This window comes from Brachyistius frenatus, unplaced genomic scaffold, assembly GCF_029030835.1.
Source record: "Brachyistius frenatus isolate BFR_SWC_R1_liver_20210118 unplaced genomic scaffold, ASM2903083v1 Contig_103, whole genome shotgun sequence".
Classification (NCBI taxonomy): Eukaryota; Metazoa; Chordata; class Actinopteri; family Embiotocidae; genus Brachyistius; species Brachyistius frenatus.
The window spans coordinates 625,332-646,992 of NW_027210702.1; the positions used below are offsets into that span (position 1 = coordinate 625,332).

The window sequence follows — 21,661 nt, forward strand, 5'->3', positions numbered from 1 at the left end:
CTGTGGGTGGGAACTTGACTCTCCATGTGGTCTCCCGTTTCTTCTTCAGCCACGTCTCTCACTTCCTCCTCTCTCAGTCTGTGTCTACCACAACAAACAATGTTGACTCAGAGGGGGGAAAAAAAAAAGAAAGAGAAAGAGAGATCACCTTTCTGTCTGACCTTTTGTGACCGTCTGCCTGTCGTACCGCCTGACACACTTGTCTGCCTGCATGGATAGTGATTACAGTGCGTGATGACTGATTCGTAGCAGAACGGCAACACAGAAAGCCGAAGAACTGATGCAGGTGGTTAATATCGACTCTACCGACGAAGACAGAATTCATTTCACAGTAACGCTTCGTGTCATTGTGTAGAAAACAGGAGGTTCCCGGCCAGTACGAGGCCGCAGTTGGTGGAAATCCAGGTCTTAAAATCTGGATACGCTCAAGACGAGACCGGCTGCTGAAAGCACCTTCACTGCTGGGCTATGCCAAGTTTTCAGTTAATTTCCTCTCCACCCACGTCAGATCTTTTAATCTCAGTGAGATGACATGCAAAGAGGTTGGCAGAGGTGAAGATTTATCATGCGAGTCCTGATCAGTCGACCCAGGACATAATTCAATATTTTCTCTTCCTCTGCGGCAGTCCGACGCGTCTTATCTTCAGCCAGCGCACTGAATCGTTTCGTTTCCTACTTTTGGATCACGCTGCTCCTTCCTCTGATGAAAGAGCATTTCTCTGGTTGCAAAGGATACAGCTATCGGCGGGGGTGGAGGGGGTGGGTGGGTGGGGGGGGGGGGGCAGCAGAGGCGATGCCATTTGAAATAAGTTTTATTTTTTTTTCTTTCAAGAACAAAATATAAACCCGGCTCCAACATTCAGTTAGATAATAAGCCATTGAAACTCTTCAATTATTTACAAAAGATAGAAAATAAAACATAAATAAATATAACCTGCTGCTGCTCATGGTGGACTGGTGCGGCCCCCCAGTAACACGTAACCTGTGGTCGTTCATGCCTGCTGTGTCTGAAACACAACGCTCACCCCCAGTAGCAGAAATCACAATGTTTTTACGGTTTTGGACAGTTCAGATAAATATTAAAACAAATCTTGATTTAAGTGAGGAAAATATAACATAATCCAGAGTGTCTGCTGCTCCACTGACGGCAAATAAGAAGCAACATAAGTGACAACGTCCGGCAGTGAATCGGTGATGCCGGCGCGTGTTGTGGGTTGTAGTTGGTGTTGTTACGTGAACGATGAGAAGTGAAGCCGTTTCTTATGTACAGTGGAGCAGCTCCGTATGGAGAAAGTCTTCTGAAAACACGATGGCGTAATGCTTTGCAAGCAGGGAAAAAACAACTGTTAACATATGGAGGAGATAGATGAACACTGACCCCTACTGGTTACTCATGGCAAAGACAAGCAGCGCAGACTTAGTGAGGAGCCTTTTATAAGAAATAAATTTCATATTTAAGCATGAATTAAACATTAAAACCTTCTCAAAGAAGACTCTGATACAGCGATTTTACTACTTTAGAGTTTAGACTTAGTCTAAATTGTTTTTATAACTTTCAGATGTTAAAACAGCACGAACTCCGATGCTTCCTCTGCGGTACATCCCCCACCACTAGTGCTCAAGGTGAAACAAATTATAAGAGAAATCGTAAGAGTGCAAAAAGCAAACAATATAATTTTATGGCTTACTGATATGAAAAACATGTGTCCCAGTGGAGCCTTGAATTCATTTTTTTTTCACAGTTTTCAACAGTCCAGTCTTTAAGCCACAACACTTATCTAATCTCCAAACCAGGTGAAGCAGCTGGAAAACAGCACGGCGGTTCCAGAGCAGGCACTTCAGTACGAGCTGTCCTTCAAACAATCCGACTCGGGTTCAGTCCTGCAGTCTTTCAACCGACCGGCTGTTACGTCTGGCGTCCTTGGGCCTCGCGGCGAAAAGTCCAGGAACCCTTTTAGGTGTCGGTCTGCGTGTCCAGACTTTGTCCACAGTGGGGAACAAACCGTGTGGAGAGGTACGATCCATCCATCCAGCGGGAAACCTCGGTTCACTTTGACCTAATTTAATTTGTCATTGTTCCCTGAAACAGAAAAAAACAAAACAAGAGAAAAACATTACAGATAAGCAACTCACTGGATTCATAATAAATCAGGGAAATGTTCAGTCGAGAGTTCAGTTTTCTTTTGTTTACTCCTGCCTTGTACGGTTTATCGATCCACTGCAGCACACAACCCGACCTTCTCAAACCCGCCGGATTCATGAAATGATCCCAGTCTGAACCGAGTCGATCGGGTCGAGTTTGATGCTTCAGGTTGCGAATTACAACTCGAGACATTAAATGTAAATAACTCTGGACGTTCGACGCGCTGGACGACCGAGATGGCCGACTCACCTTCATCGTCGGAGTCGAAGCCGAAGATGTTGGAGCACTTCTGCTGCTGCAGGTGACTCTGCAGCTCCTCCCCGCTGGCGAAACTGGCGAAACAGTTGGCGCAGCGTTGCCTCTGCAGAGCGGCGGCGGCGGCGGCGCTCGCCTGCTCGGGAGGCGGGCTCCTCTGGGACGGCTGCAGGAAGGACACCTCCTTCCTCCGTTTGGGCATGGTGATGTACTTCTCGTCCAGGTACGCTGTCGGCGGCAGGCGCATGTACGGCTTCTTGCTGTACTCTATAAGAGTGTCACGCATGGAAGATTTCACTTCCTCATTCGACGCCTGTCCGTTCGTTATCAGAGAGCGATCGGCGACGCCCGTCGTAGACGCTTCCGCTTTGGCTGCGGACGTCTCCGGCTTCTTCGGTGTCGACGGACCGCTGCGATCTTTGCAGCGTTTCTTGACGATCTTCGCGTCGTCGTCTCTGTGAACATCTTTGCGCTTCTTGTTGGCTTTGCTTGGGTCCGAGTTCTTCTTCGATCTTTCCTTCTTGGTTACCTTGTGCGTGTTCCCGGTGGGTGGACAAGTCCTTTCATTGAAGATGTTGGTAGCAGCAGGCGTGACGGTTGCGTCCGAGGCCTCCTCTTCCTCCTTCTCCTCCTGCTCTTCCTCTCCTTTCCCCTCCTCATCAGGAGATCTCTTCCCTGATGCTCCGCTGGCCTCCTCCTGTTGGACTTTACACAACGCGGACGTTTTGCTCGTCCCCTTTTCTTTCACAGACTTCTTGTCCCCCTTTTCATTCCTGTCTTTAGGCTTCTGATTTGATTTTGAAGTTGCATGTTTCCCTTCTTTTGTGCCGTGCGATTGCTTTTCCTTTCTCTTGACCTTCTGCGTTGTTTTCTCCGGGGTGGGCGGTGCATTTAAGTTGTGAGCTGGGACAGAGTTACCGGAACCGCTTTGTGTTGAAGCCGGGTTTTCCAACTGGGTTTTTCCCTCGTCGTCAGCGCAACTTTCTAACGCTGCCGCTGCAGCTTTGGCCTCAGCTTGTGGTTCAGCAGATCTGGACTCTTCTGCTCGCTTCCCGGCTGACGAGACGTTCGGGTCCCGAGCAGGACCGTGTTTCTTGACTTTAATATTTGCAATTTTGTGCTTCTTTAACTTTGAGTGTGAAGATGCAGAATGATTTTTACGCGAGATCCCCTTCAGTTTAAAATGATTCCTTTTAATCTGCTTGCCAGCTGATTTCTTGGACTTTGATGCGTCTGTAGTTTCGGCTCCATCCTGGACCTGCGAAATCTTCCCTTCTTTTACTTTTAACTTGTTACTCGCTGTTGCGATCTCAAGTGTTTCAGGAGAGGAGAGCTGGGCAGGACTCTTCTGATCCGTCTGCACAGCCAGTCTCTCCTTGCCAGTTTCACTGTTTTGACCTGCGGTAGTGTTTTCATCGTACGTTACTTTGTTCGACTTCGGAGGACGTCCCCGTCGTTCAGGACCTTTTGTCTTTCCTCTGACCTGCTTTTTCTTTAACCTGTGGCTCACTTTGCTCCGGTGTTTTGACAATGACGATGTGATGACTGTGGAGATTTTGGCAGCTGCCACAGTTGTATTTGTTATTTGCCCCTTTCTTAAAGTTTGCCTTAATCTAAGATTAGGAACGGCAGGCTGTGCAGAGGTGTCCTTGTTGGAGAGATTCTTCAACACATTTAACTCCTTGTTCTCGATCCTCTCTCTCAGCTTCTGTATTATCAGAGATGCTTTGCCTGCAGAGAGACGAGGGGCCTTCACATGTTCTGTTGTTGGCGAGTCATGTGTCGCCTGTTCTGTTAAACTGCAAGCAGCTTTTTCACCCTCAGACGTAGTTACAGCAGCGGTATCATCTGAACTCGGATCCCGTTGCGTCCTCTCGGCCAGCGTGTCGCTATGTTTCTCATCTGTTGGTACACTTGTGTTTTTGTCTGGTTTCGTGGATTTGGAGGCGTAGTGCTCTCGTTCATGAAGGTTCAGCGCCCAAAGGCAGATGAATAGTTTCGAACATCCAGGGAGGCAGCACACTGCCTGCAGCGGACTGTGCTTCCTGGTGTGGTGTCTCATCTCCATCCCGGATTTGAACCTGGCCGTGCAGCCCTGATGGAGGCAGGGATGCCGGGGAGTGAGTCGGTGTCTTTCAACGTGGTGCTGAAAATGCTCAAAACTCCACAAAACCCTCATGCAAATGCTGCATTTACCGTTTCCAACACGGAAAGCCAGTTCCAAGGGTTCGACCTCCCCGTAGTGATCCTCCAGAGCGTGGTAGAGGAGCGCGACCCGGTTCTTTGACAGGTCTGTAAACCAAGAGCATCCATCCAAAGGACAGCAAAGTTTCTCTGGTGGCTCCACATTTTTCTCCTCAACAATCTTCCTATTTTGTTTTGCGGCCGTCTTCAGGACCTGCAGAGATTCTGACACCTTCATTTTATCTTCTCTGACAACCTTAACCGACGTTGAAGACGAATCCATCTCTGTATCTCGGTTTTCCTGCAGCCTGGGATTCACAGCTCCGTCACTTGTTCTTTCTCGAGGGACCTGCAGTGTCTGCTTAGCTTCAAAGTCCTTTTTCGATTTGTTAAATTCTTTCTTTTTGCCAAAATGTCCATTTACATTGTGAACAGTAGTTTTACTATGAAGGTGCTTTGATGTGCTTTGTTTTTCTTGTGAAGGACTATTCACTGGCTTGTCCTTAGATCTTAATCTTCTAGATTCAGATGCGTTTGAATCTGTCGGGCTCATTAATTTCAGAAACACAGTGGATTTCTTCGGCCTTCCCCTCCCTCGACACCCGGAGGACATGTTTGTGGTCTTGGCTTTGGCAGAGGTTTTAGGTGTGGCAATATCTTTGGTCTCAGAGGCCCCGTTTTCTGGAGATTTATTACCAGCTGAATCTTTACTCCTCTTCAGCTTTTCGATATGATCCGACAGGTGCATCATAGCCAGGAGGTCGTCTTTGAATATCGTCCGACAGAACATGCACTCGTCTTTACGGTAATGAAACATTGCGTGTGCGACAACGCGGCTCCCCTTGAAGTCCTTGTTGCAGAAAGTGCAACAGAAGTCCAACTTGGATTCCTCCGATTCTGGTTGCGGATCCATAAATTCGCTGTTCTCAGACGTGTCTGAACTCTCATCCTGGGTTCTCTCCGGCGCTTTAACATCAATCACCGAGTCCTCCAGTTGTGGTACAGAGCAGCTGGAGGTAGTCTGTATTTTGTGAGGAACGTGAGGTTTACTTGCATCTCTTGACTCTTTGGCAGCACTGTTCCCTGGAGCTCGCTGTTTATCGTTCTCCAGATCTCGAGCGAGCTGCTCAGGTGCCAGGTCAGTAACCATTTCCGTTACTAAGGTCAGAGCGGATAGGTCGCCATCAGCTGCACCGCACGGGTCTGTTGGTGGATAACGAGCCTCTGTCGTGTCATTTTTCCAAGGCACATGTACTGTTGAGTCTTTAGGGCAAACTTTTGTGGCATCCATCTGAATACTAGTGCTGCTGACTGATATAGATGTTTTAACACTTTCAGCCTGAGAGGAACGAGGTCGGAGTTCTTGTTTCTCACCTCTGAGTGGAACATGTTGCGACTGTGAGCTTCCATCTGCAGCGTCGGTGTTTGAAACATTGGCTTTATGGGAAACTGGAGGGCTTTCATCAGCAACTTTCCCTGGATTTTTGTCTGTCTCTGCTTTTGCGACGTCCCCTACGGTCACTGCTTTAGAGACTTTGTCTAAAACTGGGGATTGTGATGCGATGGTGACTTTCATCTCCACAGCAGGCTCTTCACAGAGCTCTCCTGCTGCTTGAGGGACCTGACCTAAATGTGTACCTACTGTCAGTTCACCAGCTGCTGAAGTCTTTGAGGCTGCGGCAACCTCCATCTCGGCAGCAGACCTGCCAGGGAGATCTCTTGCGATGGTGATGCTCTGAGAGATTTTCCGCGTGCCTTCAGTTTGAGGGGTTTTATGTAAAACTGGGGATCCTGTCAGTTTATCTGCTGCTGGCCTCTGAGAAGCAACAGTAACTTTCATCTCAACAGCAGACTTTTCAGAGAGCTCGCTTGCTGAATAAATCTTTCGTGAGGCTGCTTTTGTAGTCTGAGCTTCAGGAACATTTTCTAAAACTGTGGATTCTGTATTTTTAGCCTCTGCTGTTGTCCGAGGGGAAGTTGGATCTTTCATCTCAGTGGCAGGCGTTTCATAAACCTCTCTTTGAGGATCTTTAGGAGAACTTCCCTGCACGGAGGAGCGTGTGATTGTGGACACCGAGCGATGAGCATTCGGCCCGTTACCTTTTCCTTTTGGCCGCCGAGCGTAGCAATGCAGCAGTTGGACAAACATGGCTTCGCCCCGCGCTCGAACAACCACCTCTTTGCGATGTACAGTCTTGACGGGTTGTGACGTCGCAGGGAGCTTCACCGTACGTTTGTAAAGCAACACTTGAGGCAACCCTCTGTGTCTGTTGCAAGAGTCCTCAGTAAACGTACCCATCAGTTCATTGTCCGGTAAGGAGAGCTCCAGAATTACTTGTGGTGTGGAAGCTGGTTTAAGAGAGTCCAAAGAGAACCCTTTCTCGCTGTTGTCGTCCTTCACCTTTAAATCCCAGTTTCCTGAAGGTTTGTGTTTGGCATCGTTCTTAATCTGAAGCGTCTCTGATCTCTTCAAGACAGATGATTGATCGTGCTTTTCATGACTGAACCCATGCTTTTTGATCTTCAAAGGACCTTTATTCTTTTCAAGAGCTCCTGCGTCCTCCAGGAGCCACTTGGGTTTTTTAATCCTTCGTTTCGGCATGTTCTTCTCCGAGAGTCGTGTGGTGCGTCGATGTTCTCCGTGCCCTTTGTCCTGCATTCGGTCAAGCTGCCAAAAGGAGCGCCTCAAAGGTTGAGAGGATCCTTCCTTCACTTGGTTGCCTTTCTTCTTTACGTCATGATCAACACGCAGACGTGTTTTTCCCGGGCCCACCTTTAGTCTTTTGGATGCCGTGTCACGCTCGTCTTTATGATGTCGCTTTTTAGCCGCTGCCTGAAGTGCACTTTTACTTCCTTTCTTACAAAGCGATGCGCGTGATTGGAGTGCAGGCTTTTTGGAGCAGTAATTAGATATCCATTTGTCCTCCATGATTTCTTCCAGAGCAGCACTAACCACCTTCTCACTCATCAGCTTCAAACAGTTGGTCCGCAAAGCAATGAGGTTCCAAAACTCTGGGTCAAAATACAGATCCTTCTTCAAGACCTGAGGAAAAACAATGAGCAGATATTGAAGTTACGGGGCATTACGTTCATACACACTTTGCTAATTACTGCATTTAAAAAAAGATGCTCCACCTGCAGAGTTTCAAAGCGAATGTGATTTGCTATTGGGCTGTGGTCCACGTGGTACTCCTGATCAGGATGCATGTAAAGGATGTACACCATCTTGTAGGATTCGACCGTGCGCTCCAGGAAGAAGACGAGGAGAGCGCATGCCCGGCAGACCTCCAAGTCATTGGGTAGCAAGCTGGCAATGGTTTTGTAGATTAGGGACTTGGTGATGACATCACAGGGAAGACAAGATTGCAGAGCATTAGCGCAGAGCTCCACACAGAACTGGAGACCATCCTCGCCCACCTGGTGAAATACAAACAAAGAGGGATTAACATTCAATTCACTACATCAACATTTTAACAAATCCAAGCACTTTTAAAAATGATTTTACAAAAATACACTAGTTTAAATTTCTGTCTCACTTCTTGCAGCGTGGCTCTGATGAACGGGAAGATTGAGGTGACATTAGCGGCAGACAGCATCAGCTGACGACTCTCCTCGAGTAGAGCTTGCTTGGGTGTTTTCAGACGACTATGAAGTTTACTCCACACGAACACGAGGTCGCTGCAGAGGACAAGGAGTTCAAATTCAAGTTCACTTAAACGGGGACTAAATGTAAATTATGAGCTCTTAAATAGGCCTCACTTGATCTTTCAAACTGATTTCTTACTATGTTAGCATCAGATTTAACTCACCACAGATAGTACATGTCTCCTCTGCGGAGCTGCTGTGACAAGAAGGCTGTGCTGAGGGCTAGTAGCAACTCATCCTTTTCCTCACACTCCAAGCTACAGATGATGTGCACTGCAACGTCACCATTAACATCAGCCACCTAAAACACAGAGAACAGTGCCACTTCATACACAAAATGTTGGCATCGTTTGAAGGTAGCCGAGCAACAGCACAAGAATGCAACAGACTAAAGCAAAACATTTTCCCCACTTGACTGAAACAAGCACCAGCCTCCAGCATACAGCCACTCCACCCACCTCTTTATGAAGGCGGTCGTGCTGTGAAGTCTTGTAAAGCCATGTGAGGTAGACCTGGAGGAAGAACAAGTGTTGTCCTGCTGTGGGATGCCGAGCACAGCACGCAGCCAGGGCCAAAGCCTCACTGACGCGCTCACAGGATAAAAGGTACCGCACCCGAAGCTCGAAGAACACCGGCAGCTCAGAGCTGATGCAGCCATCCACTGAAGGAGGATATAGTTTTAGTTGACTTCGATATTGAGACAATCACTGAGAACACACTGTCTTTAAACAAGATTCAAATACACTCGACACCGTAGGAGTCCAACTCGACAGGAAATAAAACCTTTGGTTTACAAACTGTTTACACGTTGAATCGTGGCAAATGTAGCCGACATGTTTCAGGGTTCAGAAAGTGTTCATTATATATACACGCAGACCGGTATCGGTATCAGTGCTGGTAAAAAAAAATATGAATCATGTCACTGACCTTCATTCTGAGGTAAACTGGAGTCACTGAGGATTGCCTGTAAAGCCGGGCTGGCCCAGGGCCCGCCGCCCCGAACCAAACGCTCCACCTGAAGTAAGTGAACATTCTGATGCTTTGCAAGGGCTAGATGACATTCCTGGAAGAGCACGAGGACAAAAACGGTGTCTGTGATGAATATTTTTCCCATTCTCACACGTTTAAAGCCATAAAATAGTGTTTCACATTTAGCGAGAAGCAAAGCACGTAATAAAGTCAGCCGCCAGAACCTGTGTTTCTGATTAATCACCCACAAATCATCGCGCTGCTGGAAGAGGTTCTGGACTTCATCCTTACCTGGAATGTAACAGTGAAGGTTTTCAGCGGCTCCTGATTAAAGTCTCTCTGGTCAAAGAACAGCAGCAACTCAAAAACACTCCTGTAACGAGAGATCCAATTAACAAACCCGTCATTTTCAACAGCTCAAATCTACTCCATAACTTTAACCTGAGCACGGACAAGAAACTGAGTGAAATATCTGTGTGGCTGTAAAGACAGTGACTGTGGTGAAGAGGCAGTGGAATGCAGTTAATTGCGAAGCCGAGAGGAAACCCCGGGGGAGGCCGGATGAAGGATGGACCGTTTAGGGATGAACTCAGGTCAACCGTTGGCAGCATGCCAGGGTTTTTCCTGGCTCGCAAATGTGCTTATGTGAGCCAGCAAACACAATCAACTTTCCTTTCTATAAAAGCTGCCACCAACAGCCCAGAATATACTGGATTAGGTCAGATGTGGTCAGCCAAACGGGAAAATTAATAGGGTTTATTTACCGTGGGTGCAAATAATCAAACGTTTGTTTTTTTGTATGCAACTGATGGGAGTATGTGTTTTTATCAGTGTATGATCACACTGGAAACTTTAAGGGATGTAAATGGATGTTCCTTTCCTGCTTATTTTACTTAATACACTTGTGTGCTTCATAGAAAGAGAGTTATTATGTCTTATCGACGTCAAGTGCGTGTTTTTTGTCCTGGGGTGTGTGAAATTTGATATTTTATGTGCTTTTTCAAGGCCCCATTGTGCACGACCAATTCCCTATTTGGCAATAAAAGGTCTCATTCATTCAGTCACAATTAAACCAAAGTGAAACTATGGACAGTGAAACAGAACTCTTCGAAGGAGGAACCGAAACACAAGACAACTCTTTCCTTCGGAAATCTAACATGACAAACATTTCACAATCTGTCTGGTTATTGAGGGGAAACAATTCAACAAAATAAACAGGAAAAAGCTTCTGACAAAAACGCTTCTATTTAATATGCCACTTCAAAATAAACTTGACTTCTTTTTAAAAGGTGCAAGTGTGATTACACCGGTCTACTCTCCAGACATCTCTTAAATGGCTGTATGTGGCCTCTGACGTCCACCGATGCAAAGAGAGAGCCTCAGATTTCCAGAGCAGGAGGAGCTGAGATACGAGAACCTCGGTTCTGCCGGTAGCTCAATGTGCCTCGTTCATCTACTGCTTTTTATCAAGGTATGTTCTCATAACTAGTTCCACAATCGTTTTTTGTGACAATATTTCATCTGACTCGCGTGTTCGCTTCGCCTGACTTGAACTCAAACGCTTCATCAGACACAGGAAGAGAAAGAGATAAGCTCTTTCTTAACCAGAGCATATCTGTGGTAATTACTTAGATCTGCAAAGACCGAAAGCAACTTCTTCAGTTAGTTGTGTGTACTTACAAAGCCAGACTACTGAGTGTGTGGAGCACATGATCACAGTTTGACGTGAAGGCTGAGGCGCGAGCAAAATAGCAGAGAGCTATCTCAAGGATCCTGAGCTGAGGCAGCGGCACCTGCCAGCGAGAGGCATGCTCCTCCACCAACTGCACAGAGCGAAGGCACAACAAAGACGAGACAAAAACAGAATTACAAGGACAATTAAAAGTTTGCAGCATTTTGCAGATAAAAATATGTGGCAATATTAGATGTTTTGACTGTACAGTGGTGACACAATAAGAACAACAAGTCTCTAAACACAGCTGAGGACAAACTAGTTTCATGTAATTTCATTACAAAATAAATGTAATTGCAATCTGTTACAGATGCTGAGAAATAAATATTTTTACAGGTACAATCAAAACATGTTGCTGACTATGAAGGGTTTACGTCTGAATATATTCTTCTTAATCAGCATGTTGTTTTTATGTTGATTAAATCCAACTGCTCTTTTTACAGCCAACATTTTTGACTGGAGCAGCTCGGTCCCCTTCAACACATAATGATAAACTATCCAAGTCAGCAGCCCATTTCCAAACAGACTTTATCGCTTCTTTACACAATGCTGACAGTTCGTCTTTGAACGATGTGCTTATATTGCCATCTAACGGTGGACATCCAGGACAGTGAAATCCTGTTAATGTTAAACTGTCAACAAAGTTGACCTCAAGCTTTTACTAGATCACTAAAACTAACGTGGCGCACTAAATTAAACTGCAGCAAAGCATCACAAGTTAAATTTGGCAGCTCCCCCCCTTCCTTTGATGCTTTATAAAATCATCTCCATGCCAGGCCAAACTGTGTTTAATCATAGAAATGAATATCTTGGATTAGTCAACAGGTAATAGCGGACTAGACTAATTCCACAGTTAGATAATTCGGTTATAACGTTGTTTGTCTCTCTGTCAGGTCAGTGCCCTCCTTAACAGTCGGTCCCTGAAGGGTAAAAGCCAAGATAGAAACCTCAGTGTCCTTCTCCTTTCAGACCTAAATTTCAGTAAATAAATGAACCATGTTTTAAATATCTCACGTTAAACTAGTAACCTAAAACTAAACGAGTAACCGGGCAGCTTCATCTGACCCAAACTGCTTGTTTACTACTGTTTGTAATCAACACCTCCTGTGTTTTATGTTGTTGTACTTTTGCTGCTTCGCTTTGTTGTTGTTGTTGTTGTTGTTTTTCGTGTATACAATGTGGTCTATAAATAAACATCCCTCCAGCCTCTGTTTTGTCATTCCAGGATTAACCATCAATCCCCAATGATTGACAGACTGACACCTTAATTGACCTGTCTACTGCTTGGTGGGGGAGAGAGGGAGGGGAGAGGGGGGGTCACGAAATTTAATTGTGATACCGGAAGTTGTGTTACTGCACAAGTATTTCTATATCTACATGTCTTGTCGGTGCTCGGTGTCGGGACATTAATATCAAAACCCGAGCTTCATATTAAACACGTGATAACCCAGCCCGGTGGAGATTAAACCGACTCCGCCCGTGAGTTAGTCCGTGATCGTTGAAAGTTTCGGTCAACGTTCAAAAACTCCGCTAACCTGCTAGCGGGCTCGAGCGACTAGCCGAGTTAGCTCGGCGGCTGTTTGCGGGAAAAAATCGGGCGTCTTTGAAAGCGTTTGACTCGTTCAAACGAGGCCGATGTTCTCGGGACACCTTCGGGCGTCCGAGCTTCGGTTATTGGAAACGCCCGTTTTTAAAAAACGTTCGCGTACTTTGCTCGCAAAGCGACTTACGGCTGGTTAGCTCGATGCTAGCCGTTGTAATGCTAGCAGTTCCTGTGTGTGGGGGGAAGAGGAGGAGGAGGAGGAGGGGGGGGAGGAGTCGGTTAACATATGTGTTTCCATCTTCGGACAAAACGAGCCTGTCAGCCGACTTCGGCTGCGGATCCGGACCCTTACCTTGCGAAAGTCGGAGCAGAACGGTTCGCCGTCGACTCGCGAGTCGTCACCGCCCGAGTGGCCGCTCAACAAACTCCGCAGCTGGGTTTCCAGCCCCTCCGACTGGTGCGCGCCGCTCCGCTCCGCCATACTGCCCGTCGAGCCTCGCTCGTAGCCGCCGCACAACACATACATCGCCGCGGTCAACGACGCTCGTGTCGACGGCGCTGATTGGCTACGGCCAACGTAAACGGGGGGGAGCGCTCGCTCGCTGGCGCCGGCGTACGCCGGGGAGAGCGCTTCGGAAGGGGCGGTCACTTTCGTCCGACGGCTTTCCCGAAACGGACCGCCCACCCCGGTGTTACCGGGGAAACGTTCCGTGCGCCACAAACCACATGGCGGACACAAACACGACGCGTTTAATATTAGCGGTCACGTCCCTTTAATACAAACTGCGATTAAAAAAACAAAAAAAAAACAAAAACGGTGCAATACATAAAAACGAATGAATGTTATTCAGTTACAGGTGGGAAAAAAATTAACAAAGATCTTGTAAATGTTGTTTGTAATGATGATACGCTAGTACAGACTTTCTTTACAACTTTATTTAGTCGTACACATTCATTAAAGGTAAACTGATGCAATACAAAATGTTCTCTCCCAGACACAGCTAAGATTAAATAGTCAAGACAATTTTACAGTTACATCACAAGGAAGAAAATGACACCAGATTATTTTAGGAGCTTTGATTATACAATACTTTGATTTTTTTTTTTTTGTGTGTGTGTACATATACACAAACAAAAAAAAGCAGCATACAGTGAGCAACACTAAAAAGATAATGTGCCTATATACAGTAAATTTCTAAAATATGTCCCCTCTGGGATTAATAAAGTAACTACCTAACCCATTTATTAATCTAATCATAATAAATGAGAGTACTGTGGCTATTATACTATCCTATGTCTTATTTCTAATTTTGATTGAGACATAAAGCCACTGACACAATCATGTATTTTAAAACGGCAACAAAAGGCTTCTAATCAAACTTTGTACAAAACAAAAAGCTATCTCCCAGTTACAAACTTAAAAAAGATTTGGTTTGACAACTAAAAGCCTATATAATAAGTAATAATCACCTGCTGTAAATAATACGCAAGATCTACAGAAGCTGACCTAGTGGCACAATGTATGTTTCTTATTATACCGCAAGACTCAAGTTAAAACATTAAATCAATCTTTTTTTTTTAAGTGAAAAATAGAAGATAACCTCAAACCCCCCCAAAAAATTCCAAAAAATCATAAGAGTTTTCAATCTTTGTGACGCCTCCGCTGGACTTGTAGCATGTAAGAAATGTACAAGTGTGTACTGTGGTTTAGTCAGCCAATCACAGCTCATCGGTGGACTCCGACATGGATCGCTCTCTCCTCTCCCGACCCGTGACGAAGCTGAGCAGGTCGACGGCTGTCACGACACCAAAAACCATCTGCTTCAGGCTGGGAGAGCCGTCTGTCAAGTCTGGAAGGGAAGAGAGAGGCGTGTCGGGATTAGAAAGTTACAACAGGCATGTTTCAGAGATCCACTGCCCCATCATATGAAACAAATGTAAATATTCAAATGAGTGCGCGTAGACCAGTAAACGCACTTGCAACTATCCGAATGACACATTTTTGTTTAGAAATTAAACAATCCAGATAAAGGAGGCAGAATTTCAAAGATAGGAGAGCTCTCTGGAACTGATTCTACACCCGGACGGCAGCAAACTGCATCGGTGTACTGTCTTTAAACATCTCATGTGATCGGAAATAGTCTTTAAAAATACAATAAACAATGTAAGAGCAGCATTCGTTAATATTTGGCGCCGTTACAACCATTTGTTAATATGAAGAATATTTTCGCAAACAGCATATTAACACGTCAGTATTTATTTGTAGGTATTTTTCAGCAGACAAAACCAAAGATGCTTTTTAATGTTGGGAGTTTAAGTTGTGCTCCAAACTCACATTCAATGACCTCTACATAATATAATCGAGGAGAAAAGTGCAATAAAGTAACACAGTCGGTGTGCTTGTTTGACCCGACCAAGTCTGAAAGAGATGGCAGATGAGAGTGTTGTCCTCTCTGGGATGCTCAGCAAAGCTGGACTTTGATACTCGTGTATCAGACAGGAAGTATTCCTGGCAAGTTGACCAACTGAGCTCGACCAATGTTATTATAAAAAATGTGGGTGTGTCAGGATGACAGGTTCAGCAGCAGTCGATAGTCTGTCCTTGGCAAAAACACGGACCCGACACTCAGTCCATGGGTTATAAAACCAAGAACTATTAACAAGTTTTTGTCAAACTATTTCTATTGCTATGAAATGGAGAAAAAGTTTCAAACTCTACACGAGGAGTTTAAACTGATTTTAGGCTGAAGAGAGAAGAAAGGAGCTCAGGCAAACATAAAATATGGACTAAATGTGTGTGTGTGTGTGTGTGTGTGTGTGTGTGTGTGTGTGTGTGTGTGTGTGTGTGTGTGTGTTTTGCCAAAACACTTACACTGGATCTGTTCATGTACCACCAGGGCAAAGTGGTCAGTCTCCAGAATGCGAGATAACTTTCCCAAGTTATCAGTCAGACGGATCTGTGAATGAAAACGATGGGATGTGTTCAGAGGGAAAGACGGGTTAGAGATCAATCAAGGCAAGAATCAGTGCAACAATCAAAGCACCCCGCTCACTAATTATATATTTTAAGTCCGTAGTCATGAAACAGTTGCCTCTCACTGCCATGAGGTGGTGCTATAGCATCAAGTTCCCTGAGCACTTTCATGCTTGAAAAACTTCTTTCACATAGAAACAGTTGAATTTCATGGGAGACATTTTAACATTAGAAACTTTACTTAATCTAAAAAAAAACAAAAAAACACTTCTTTCTTTCCAATAAATACATTAAAGGTGGTTTGCAGCCTTTTCATCTGGAGATCCACCCCTGAACTTGATGCTGACCTGTTTGAACTGCTTGTACAGCACTTTGCTGACCGAGTCTGACAGCCTGATCTTTCCAGCAAGAATGGAAGACAACATGTTCCCTAAAGTCACCATGCCCAGGATTACCCTGCAAAAGAGACACACAGGGGTTCAAGTTAAGGCCTTCTCCATGCACCACAAGGACGCGAGTGTCTGATGGATTATCTTCTTTAAATATCCTTTCAACAGGACACTCACCCAGCTTCATCCACTACTGGCGCCTGGTCGAAGCCCTTCTCTTTGAGGATTTTGATGGTCCTCTGACAGGTGACAGTAGGCAGGACGGTGAGGGGAGCCGACAGGTTCAAGCCCTGCAGCTTCAAGTTCCACCACCTGCAGGACAAAGACACATCATTAAAAAAAAAAACAACAACAGGCGTTTACAGAGGAAGAGAAACATATTTTTTTATCCACGTACCAGGGCTTCTTCACCATCAGGTCTTCCTCCCTCAGGAAGCCCTTCTGAACCATCCACTTGTCACTCAGGAACTTTGACCTGGAGGGAAAATAAAAATCAGGACAAACAAAACCAAATACCTGTAAACACCTAAAGACCCTGAAGGGAGCTTAAGTTCACTCTTTAAAGTTTCTGACACAAACTGCGGGGACTCTCACATGTAGTTGCGGATGGAGTCTGGCAGGATGACCACGCAGCGCTGGCCCTCCTTCAGCTCTTTAGCGGCATTCACAGCTGCTGCCATGGCGGTCCCGGAGCTGCCTCCTGTCACAGACGAGAGCAACTGGTGAAGAGGTTTAAACTGACACCTCGAGAAAGTCTGACTTTATAACTTGACCCAGACGTCTGGTGTTTATGTCTCACTTACCGCACAGCAGGCCTTCGTCTCTAATCAGCATACGAGACATGTTGAAGGACTCCTCGTCGTTGGACTTGTACCAGGTGTCGACTACCTGGAAAAGAAAAAAAACATACGGCATCACATCAGTTAGGAACACATAAGAAAAAGGAGATAGAGGAAAATAAAGCAACTGGAACTCACTGTTCTGTCGAGCACGGTGGGGATGAAGTCGTACCCGATGCCCTCCACCTCGTACTGGGTCTTATCGGTCTTGTTCAGCACCGCGGGCTCAGCCAGGATGGAGCCTTCTGGGTCAACACCAACAATCTGCAAACAACACGCACCATTTCTAACCAACAAACGGCTCAGCGGATACTCAGTCCACTTTCTCTCAGCTGTAGCAAGGAGAAGTATGAAAATAATGGTCATAACAAGTCAGAAATATGATTCTAGAGAAAAACTTACTTTGATGTTTGGACATTTTTCCTTTAGTTTGCGGGCGATGCCTGTGATCGTCCCCCCTGTGCCTGCACCAGCCACCAGCATGTCCAGCTTGCCTGTCAAGAAAGGACAATCAAAGGTATAGCAGGAAGTTTAAGTTCATGCTTCTGATAAAAACACTTTTCTTGACAACAGTAGTGAGTTTCTAAGAGTTTTGTTTTCCTGATCATAAAGAGTTAAAGGTCCTCATACCGTGGCATTGCTCCAAGATCTCCTCAGCTGTGGTGTCGTAGTGAGCCAGAGGATTGCTCGGGTTGCGGTACTGGTCCAGGATGTGCGAGTTGGGGATCTCGTTCTTGAGGCGCCAGGCCACGCCCACGTGAGACTCCGGCGAATCAAAACGAGCGCTGGTGGGCGTGCGGACGATCTCTGCACCGAGAGCTCTGAGGACGTCCACCTGCAGAGGACAGCGCGACAATCGCAGTTACTATTAAAACACTTAAATCCTGCCTGTTAAGCTGCATCACAACATTCATGCAGAATCAGACCAGCACAAAAACATGGACTCACCTTCTCCATGCTCATCTTCTCAGGCATGACGATGATGCAGCGGTAGCCTTTCACAGCTGCAGCGAGAGCCAGCCCAATACCTTTAAAACACACACACACACAAGTAGGTTTTACAACACTGCAGCTTCCAGCTCATTAACAAAGCAATCACAGCTTTAAACAGAGCAACAGAGTGAATTACCAGTGTTTCCAGAGGTGGGCTCGATAATGGTGTCTCCAGGCTTGAGTAACCCGGCTCGCTCAGCGTCCTCCACCATCCGCAGACTGATCCTGTCCTTGACGCTGCCGCCGGCATTGAAGTACTCACACTTAGCCACTACAAATAACACACACTTGTGTCAAGGATATATTAAAAGCCACGATAAACTATAAGAGATTATAAAGGACCAGTCTCAGCCTATCACTCGCGTGTTTACAAAGTGCCAATGAGTCAAACATAACCAATAATCACACCTCATGTTTGGTATCAGAATGTGTCTTGGCTCGAGCGCTGCGTGACTCACATAATTCGCATTTGAGTCCAAACACTTTGGGGATCTTGTTGATGCGTACCAAGGGAGTGTCCCCGATCCTGAGCAGGATGTTTGGAAGGATGGTCGGAGCGACGGTTCTGGGACGAGAAAAAAACAAACAAAAAAAACTCTCAACCAAGAGAAATAGAAAGAGACAACAAGTCTGGGTGTGTTGATACAGTGCAAAGATCATCACGAGATCAATAATCGCTGATGTTTTTTTTTTCTTGCCATCAATGCTGTTAGATGATAACACTTGTTGCACTGGTTTGAGAAGTTTGAATAACCGGTTGTTCTTTGTTTGAACAAACAACCCGTGTTTCCTGGTCAAGAAGAAGTTTTGATTGTGAATCTAACCGTTTGTAGAGGCAGTGGAAATGTGAACATCAGACTCACCTTGGCACTTGTACATGAGGGGAGTCTTCTTTCGACGCCCCCAGACTCCATGTGCAGCGGCTGGGCAGGTCAGGCCGGATCCATTTCCTCTCAGGACTGGTGTTCTTTGTGTTAATCTGAATGGTTCTGCTGGACTCCTCCGGCTCCCCCACCGCGGTCAGCTTGTCAACTCCATTCAGAGGAAATGAGCCCTCTTGGAGTTTGGCATCTCCGTTAGTGTGGTTGAGCAGCTTGGCACTGAACGGGCACACGGGGGCCTTGACGGCGGTCTCTTTGGAGGAGGGAACTGATGGCATCGCTTAACCTGGGTTGAAAAAGGGAAAGCATGAATACGTACTTATGTGAGGACATTTTCCTCAGTAACTCAGGTCCCAGACAGAGAATAAATGCTTTCACATTTGCTGTTTCAGACACATGTTTTATCAGGAAAACAAAACGTGATGCATTTATTATCATCAGCCAGAAACCCGTCGAACCAGGTATCATTTAAATATGTTTACAATACCAATGCAAATATCAAAGTTCTAGTTCCTTTTGCTTGGACCTTATTTAAAATTACAAGAGGACAAAGAGTCTACAGACATGCAAACATCTCTTAAATTAAAGCCACAGTGGACAAACACTCAAATAAAAGAGTACCACCTACAGAACAGTAGAAGGTGACATTAAACATGTCTACCCACTTTGATATATAACTGGGAAAAAAAAACACGGCTGAGTGGAAAACAAACACCAAACCACTCCTTTCTTCCATTAACGCTGAGTCATATCACCACTGGCTCAACAAAAAAAAAGTCTTGATCATACCAGGCCAGGATCTTTGGCAGCACACTCTGTTGTATTGTTGTTACTCTTTCTCTTCACAGCTTCAGCCCTTCACACAAATATGCCTCAACATGTCACCTAATAATAGTCATCATGAGCAAACTAACTTAACATTCAACAGTTTCCCCTTTTGTTACAACGAAATGAAAAAAGCAGAAGTGGGAGTAGGGGAAAGACTCGGCCAGCTGGCTGATCAAGCTTCAGCAAACATTGCATCATTCATTCACTGCAGAAATAACAGGAAATTAACACGTAAATAAACATTATCAACCATAAAAACAACAGAATGACAGTCCAATAAGCCAGATTTATGAGCACAATGCTTTCTTTTAATTTAAGGACAAAACCATAAATCAGTTAGTAAACTAAAAAACAAAGAATAAAACTAAGTAAGTGGTAGTAAATTGAACTTTAAACACAGAATCTGTTGCTTCCTTGTCATTTTAGCCCCGATACATTTACAAATATCTATTCTTATCTTATTAACACATCCAGTAGTTTCCGCCATCACCCGGTTCAAATGGTAGCAGATGAAGCTTCACTAATACACAGTGCACACAGCAGAGCCAGCGGTTACAACACAGGCCGCTAACTGCCTCCAGCACGAGTTCAGACGATGTTCACACAGTGAAATGACCACATCTTCTAAAGCAAACAGCTCTGCATGGGAGAGAAAGCTGCTCTGAGACACACAAACTCTAACACACTGGTACTTTACTCTTTGCTTAGCTTTAATCCATTATGGTGGATTCAGTTTGAGAACAGATAAGTGTTCAGCAAAGCAAACCCCAATCTTGGGTGTCAACCCTCCTTTCTTGCCCACATCCAGCTTTTGAAGTCTCTGTTGGGTTACACCTGGCAACAATTGCTGTGGTTAATGTGGCAAAGAGGTTGAATGGGGCGGCCTTACGGGGTTCGACAGGGGAATATGATCCTCCATGAAAGCACACAGTGTACTGAGCCAGGCTGCACGGCGAGAAAGACTTGGGAGAGGATTTAACAAGGAGAAACTTTAAATTTGTTTAATGGGCCACACTGAAGCTAAAAGTTCAATCCCTAATCACCTGCAGAGCTGAAGAAACAGAGTGCAGGGATCACCCGATCCGAGTCTGGCACCATCAAACCCAATCGGATGAAAAAGCCCTCATCTGACTTTATCTGCTTATGTTATGGCATTTCTAATCACCTTTGGTATGTTCACTGATCTGGAAGTATTATGGTTACCCCACAGCAGCTCTTTCATGACTTAGGGCAAATAATAATGCCATATAACTACCAGCAACAAGCACAACCAAAGTATCAGCTGGTCACTAGCACAAGAAGACTATAGATATTCAGTGAGCCATAACTAATAGTGAGCCAAATGTGAACGGCAGGAATGCTGGCAGTAAAAACACAATGTAAAAGTGCAGACATGTACACCTAAAAACCCAACGACCCCCCAGAGTCAGGAGGAGCAAATGATACATGCAAGTGACCTTTACTGTGAGGGTCACGGAAGACAGCTTGTAATGATCCTATAATACAACTGTAATGACTTGATCAAAAAAATTATTAATCAACCAGTCGATTAATCAAGAAAAAAAAAAGAAAAAAGCCAAATGTTTGATGGCTGCAGGCTCTAAAATGAGATAATTATCTACCTTTGGGTCTTGTAAAAAAAACAAAACAACAACAACAACAAAAAACAAAGCTAAAATAACATACTTAATAATGACATTATTAAATTATTGTGATGGATATTTATGCAACCAGGAAAGGTCCCGTTGGGATTGAAAAATCTATTTTTTTATGGGAGTCCTGGTCATTACAGGCAGCAGAGCGAATTAAGTACAAGTAAACAAGGCAAGCAACATATAACATCCCAAGGAACAACAGTGTAATAAAAAAAAACATGCATCCATCACCATAGTTGCTGACGTAATACATGATCAATATGTCAATATTAATCAGGCTAGTCAAACTGGGCTGTTTAATATTCAATAAAGCAACAGATATTGAGCAGCAAATAATTGGGACCAAACCAACCCACATCTGCTGGTAATTAACCCCCAAAACAGGCTGATGTCCGCGGTCATAACGTTGCATCAGCACAGCGTCCTCCGAGCGTCTCGGGCAGCCGACGTCGGAAAACCACGTGTTACTACCTGCATCCTTTCATCCCGGTTGCGTCTATTTTCACTCACCTTGGAGATTTAAATGCGCCGAGAAATCTGGGAGAAGAAAGAAATCACAAACGAGTCCGAGGACCGCGCGAATCCGGGGAGCAAAACACGACGTAGTGAGCAACTTCCGGAAAAAAAAAAA

General features: G+C 45.2%; 2 protein-coding genes across 3 annotated transcripts; both read right to left on the reverse strand.

The window, feature by feature from the left end:
* Positions 1 to 796: 796 nt before the first annotated feature.
* LOC138628630 (titin homolog) lies at positions 797 to 12,984 on the reverse strand. Its single transcript, XM_069711772.1, has 10 exons — positions 12,824 to 12,984; positions 10,877 to 11,019; positions 9,488 to 9,569; positions 9,155 to 9,290; positions 8,686 to 8,888; positions 8,392 to 8,528; positions 8,119 to 8,260; positions 7,718 to 7,999; positions 2,393 to 7,625; positions 797 to 2,080 (listed from the first exon to the last, which is right to left on the reverse strand). The coding sequence occupies exons 1-10, from the start codon at positions 12,950 to 12,952 to the stop codon at positions 2,058 to 2,060; spliced, it is 6,510 nt and encodes a 2,169-aa protein (XP_069567873.1). The 5' UTR covers positions 12,953 to 12,984; the 3' UTR covers positions 797 to 2,057.
* Positions 12,985 to 13,227: 243 nt separating this feature from the next.
* cbsa (cystathionine beta-synthase a) lies at positions 13,228 to 21,661 on the reverse strand. Of its 2 annotated transcripts, none has more exons than XM_069711791.1 (15): positions 21,541 to 21,661; positions 18,530 to 18,833; positions 18,125 to 18,231; positions 17,803 to 17,937; positions 17,622 to 17,701; positions 17,304 to 17,508; positions 17,076 to 17,167; positions 16,812 to 16,937; positions 16,638 to 16,722; positions 16,429 to 16,534; positions 16,232 to 16,309; positions 16,012 to 16,146; positions 15,793 to 15,901; positions 15,344 to 15,428; positions 13,228 to 14,321 (listed from the first exon to the last, which is right to left on the reverse strand). In XM_069711791.1, exons 2-15 carry the CDS (start codon positions 18,823 to 18,825, stop codon positions 14,191 to 14,193), a joined length of 1,770 nt encoding a protein of 589 aa, XP_069567892.1. In that variant the 5' UTR covers positions 18,826 to 18,833; positions 21,541 to 21,661; the 3' UTR covers positions 13,228 to 14,190. The 2 variants fall into 2 exon arrangements, with proteins under 2 accessions (XP_069567892.1, XP_069567893.1); XM_069711792.1 differs by lacking the exon at positions 21,541 to 21,661 and adding an exon at positions 21,387 to 21,476.